At 64.1% G+C, this 3532-nt stretch overlaps 1 protein-coding gene across 1 annotated transcript; it reads right to left on the reverse strand.

Annotated features, from left to right (window-relative positions):
* Positions 1 to 811: 811 nt before the first annotated feature.
* On the reverse strand, positions 812 to 3403 carry RPL8 (ribosomal protein L8). Its single transcript, XM_004682554.2, has 6 exons — positions 3361 to 3403; positions 3016 to 3162; positions 2789 to 2930; positions 2422 to 2640; positions 1183 to 1298; positions 812 to 1009 (listed from the first exon to the last, which is right to left on the reverse strand). Exons 2-6 carry the CDS (start codon positions 3151 to 3153, stop codon positions 851 to 853), a joined length of 774 nt encoding a protein of 257 aa, XP_004682611.1. The 5' UTR covers positions 3154 to 3162; positions 3361 to 3403; the 3' UTR covers positions 812 to 850.
* Positions 3404 to 3532: the final 129 nt, after the last annotated feature.

Raw genomic sequence — 3532 nt, forward strand, 5'->3', positions numbered from 1 at the left:
CCAGCCCCCACCCTTGGGAACCGGCCCCGCGGCCCGCCCGGGACGCGAGCGCCGCCGCGTGGCGGAGGCCGGCGCCTGAGGCCTCGCTGGGGGCTTCCGCATCCCCCAGCAAGTACGAGCGAGGAAGCGCCCTCCCGCCCACCCCGTCCAGGAAGTTCACTGAGGACGCCGCCAAGGCTCCCTGTTGGCCCACCTGCCCAGCCCCCACCCTTGGGAACCGGCCCCGCGGCCGGCTCAGGGCTCGAACCCTCCCTGACGCCCGCCGGCCACTGGCGGCAGCAGACAGGCCGGTGCAGTGGTTCAGTGCCTCAAGCCCAATTGGGTGGAGCCTCATAGTCCTGCCAAGAGGGATCAAGTGCTGGTAGGGTCTCCCCAGAACACATATCCAGTACCCAGTTTTACCAGCCAGGAGACGTTGAGGACTCCCTCAAGCACCCCAAACTTTTGAGGCTCAGGGCAGTGCCCACCTCCCCGGCCCAGGGCCTTCCGTTCACAGGGGGGACTCCAGCAGGTAACGAGCCCTGGCCAAAGGAAGGGGCCTTCACTTGCACCTAAGTGGGCTCCACCGCATCGGGTCCGGAAGTCCAGAGAAGCTGGTCCTGGGAAACCCGTTCCCAGACACTTCTGCTCTACCTGCTGCCTGCCCTGCGTTCTCCTAGTGCAAAGACAGCTGCAAGTTGGCAAGGGCACACCACCCTGGTCACAAGCACCCCTGCTCCTCACTGGTATAATCACTCACCCCCGCCCCAGGAGCTCTGCTGCAGCGCCACTGAAAGAGGCGCCCTCCGAAGGCAGTAGCAACAGCAACAGCCCCTTGGCAAAAGGACACACTTTATTGAGCCCCCACGCCCTAGTTCTCTTTCTCTTGCACAGTCTTGGTTCCCCGGAGACGCCCAGTCCGGCGGGCAGCAATAAGACCCACTTTGCGGCCAGCAGGGGCATCTCTGCGGATGGTCGAGGGTTTGCCAATGTGCTGGTGGTTGCCACCTCCGAAGGGGTGCTCCACGGGCTGCAGGCACAGAACAGTGGTGTTAATGCGAGATGGCCCAACTTCCCCAAGACAGCTTTTAGGGAAAAGCATGGACCCAAACACATCCCCAGAGGACACACTGCTGAGACCCTCCAGGAAGGGTGGAACCTCCCCACACCTTGAACACCCACTGCCATTTCTGTTGGACTCACGTTCATAGCTACTCCCCGGACGCGTGGCCAGCAATTCCTCTTTGCCTTGTACTTATGATAGGCACGACCAGCCTTCAGAATTGGCTTATCGATGCGGCCACCTCCAGCCACCACACCTATGAGAAAAAGACACCAACCTCAGGGACATGTATCATCCTCCCCCACAGCACAAAACACCCCCTCCGGGCCCTGGTTCACACCCCCATCCTGTCCAACAGTCTCACAGCCACACTCCCAGGGGTCTCAAGTCTCTTGCAAGTCCCTCTAGATGCCACAGGACAGCCCAAGCCAGGCTTCTGTCCACCTCTGGGATGCCTATTTTCTGGGAGAAGACCCTGCTCGCCTTAGTTGGCACTGGGCAGGCCGGTCCCCTCCAACCCACCTGCCCAACAAAATAACTGAGGCCACCCTCAGCCAAATCTGATTATTCTTTGGCCATGCCCTCAAAAGTCTCCCTTGCGTGGGACTCAGCTAAAGGTGCTGCTAAACAAGGTGAGCACAAAACACAGCTGCAAGAGTTATCCTTTCTGCTCTTTAAAAAGGCCACTTGCAGGCCCTCCCACGTGGCGCAGCGGGTTAAAGCACAGCAGTAAGAGACTAAAGCCACTTCAGCGTGAGTTCAATCCCCACCCTGCAGGTGACCCACATGGCACCGCAGACCTCTCCTGACCCACCCGCTCCTCCCCTCAGCAGTGTACTTTGTCGATCTGCCTGTTCTGCTCCCCGCTCTCTTATCGCCCCTGCACCTCTGGTCTGTATCCCAGCACCGTATGCATAAATAAATCAATCTTAAAAAAAAGGGGGGGGGGGCTGTTTGCCAGGTAAATCGAAGGAGCAAGTCACAGGAGTGGGCCCTCCCTGGTGGGGCAGGGAGTTCACAGAGCGCTGTGCAGCCACAGCAGCGCTCGTCCATCCCAGGCAGGGAGCAGACTCACACTGCTGCAGGGCCCTCCTGTCCCAGCCCCGACTGCCTCAGCAGCGCGTCTCAGTGGACCCTTGCGTTCTGCTCCCCACTGTCTGTTGCGTGCTCTTCCCACTCCCCTGCCCCACACCCGCTTCTGGCCTGCGCCTCAGCAGTTCTCAAATGCGTACGTCTTTCACAAAAATCCCAGGTGTCCAGAGCGCAGCAACTACAAATGTGAGCCGGGCAACCCCTGCGCAGTCCCCCCACGCCACCGCCCGGACAGGTGCTGGGCCGTACCCGCGGGGCCCACAGCCTGCACATCGCCTACCACGCACCGACCACAGCTCTGTTGGCGGAGGAGATGACCTTCTTAGAGCCCGAAGGCAACTTCACGCGTGTCTTCTTGGTCTCGGGGTTGTGAGAAATGACGGTGGCATAGTTGCCGGAGGCGCGAGCCAGTTTGCCACGATCCCCAGGCTTCTCTTCCAGGCAGCATACGATGGTGCCCTCTGGCATGGTGCCCACCGGGAGCACATTGCCGATGTTGAGCTGGGCTGCAGGAGGAAGGCGGCGGCGGGCCTAACTGCCATTGCCCGTCAGGTCCCAGCTCCCCCCGGGAGCCCCCCAGGGTCTGGAAGAGCCAGCGCCGGGCCGGCCGCCCCAGCCCGCTGCCAGCCTGGCCGCTCCGCCGCGAGGGCTCACCCTTTTTGCCGCAGTACACGAACTGGCCGGTGTGGATGCCCTCGGCGGCGATAAACAGCTCCGTACGCTTCTTAAACCGGTAAGGGTCCCGGAAAACCACCTTGGCGAGGGGCGCGCCGCGGCCCGGGTCGTGGATGATGTCCTGCGGGCGGAGGCGCGTGAGCGGGCCGGGCCAGGCCGCGCCCCCCGCACCCACACCCAGCGCCCGCCCCGGCCGGCGCCCGCACCTTCACGATGCCCTTGATGTATCCGTGGCGCTCGGCGAAGTCCACGGCGCGAAGGCGCGCGGCGCCCTTGCGGTGCTTCACGTGAGCGCGGAACACGGAGCCGGCGCCCTTCCTCTGCCCGCGGATCACGCGGCCCATGGCGGCGGTCTGAGGGTGAGTCCCGGTCAGCGCCCAGGCACCGCGGCGCCTGGATCCGCGCCCCGCAGGCTCCTCCCTCCAGGCCCCGGTCCCTCCGCGACCCCATCCCCGCTCGTGCGCCCCGTCTGGAATCGACAAAGTTCTCACGGCCCCCAGAACCGAGGATGGCGGCGGATAGCGCTGCGACCCCGCGCACAAACAGCCTACCTGGTGCCAAGCGCAGCGGAAAAAAGAGCGGAGGGGCCCGCGAGCCGCCTTATCTTCCGGGGCGGGGCCGAAGGCGGCGGGGCCTTCCGGCGTGCGACGCGCAGTGCCCTTCGGGACTTGTAGTCCACAGCGGCCCCGCCCCACGCCCAGGGGCCCGCGCAGGCGCCCCGGG

This window comes from Condylura cristata, unplaced genomic scaffold, assembly GCF_000260355.1.
Source record: "Condylura cristata isolate star-nosed mole 26May11 unplaced genomic scaffold, ConCri1.0 scaffold00015, whole genome shotgun sequence".
Lineage (NCBI taxonomy): Eukaryota > Metazoa > Chordata > Mammalia > Eulipotyphla > Talpidae > Condylura > Condylura cristata.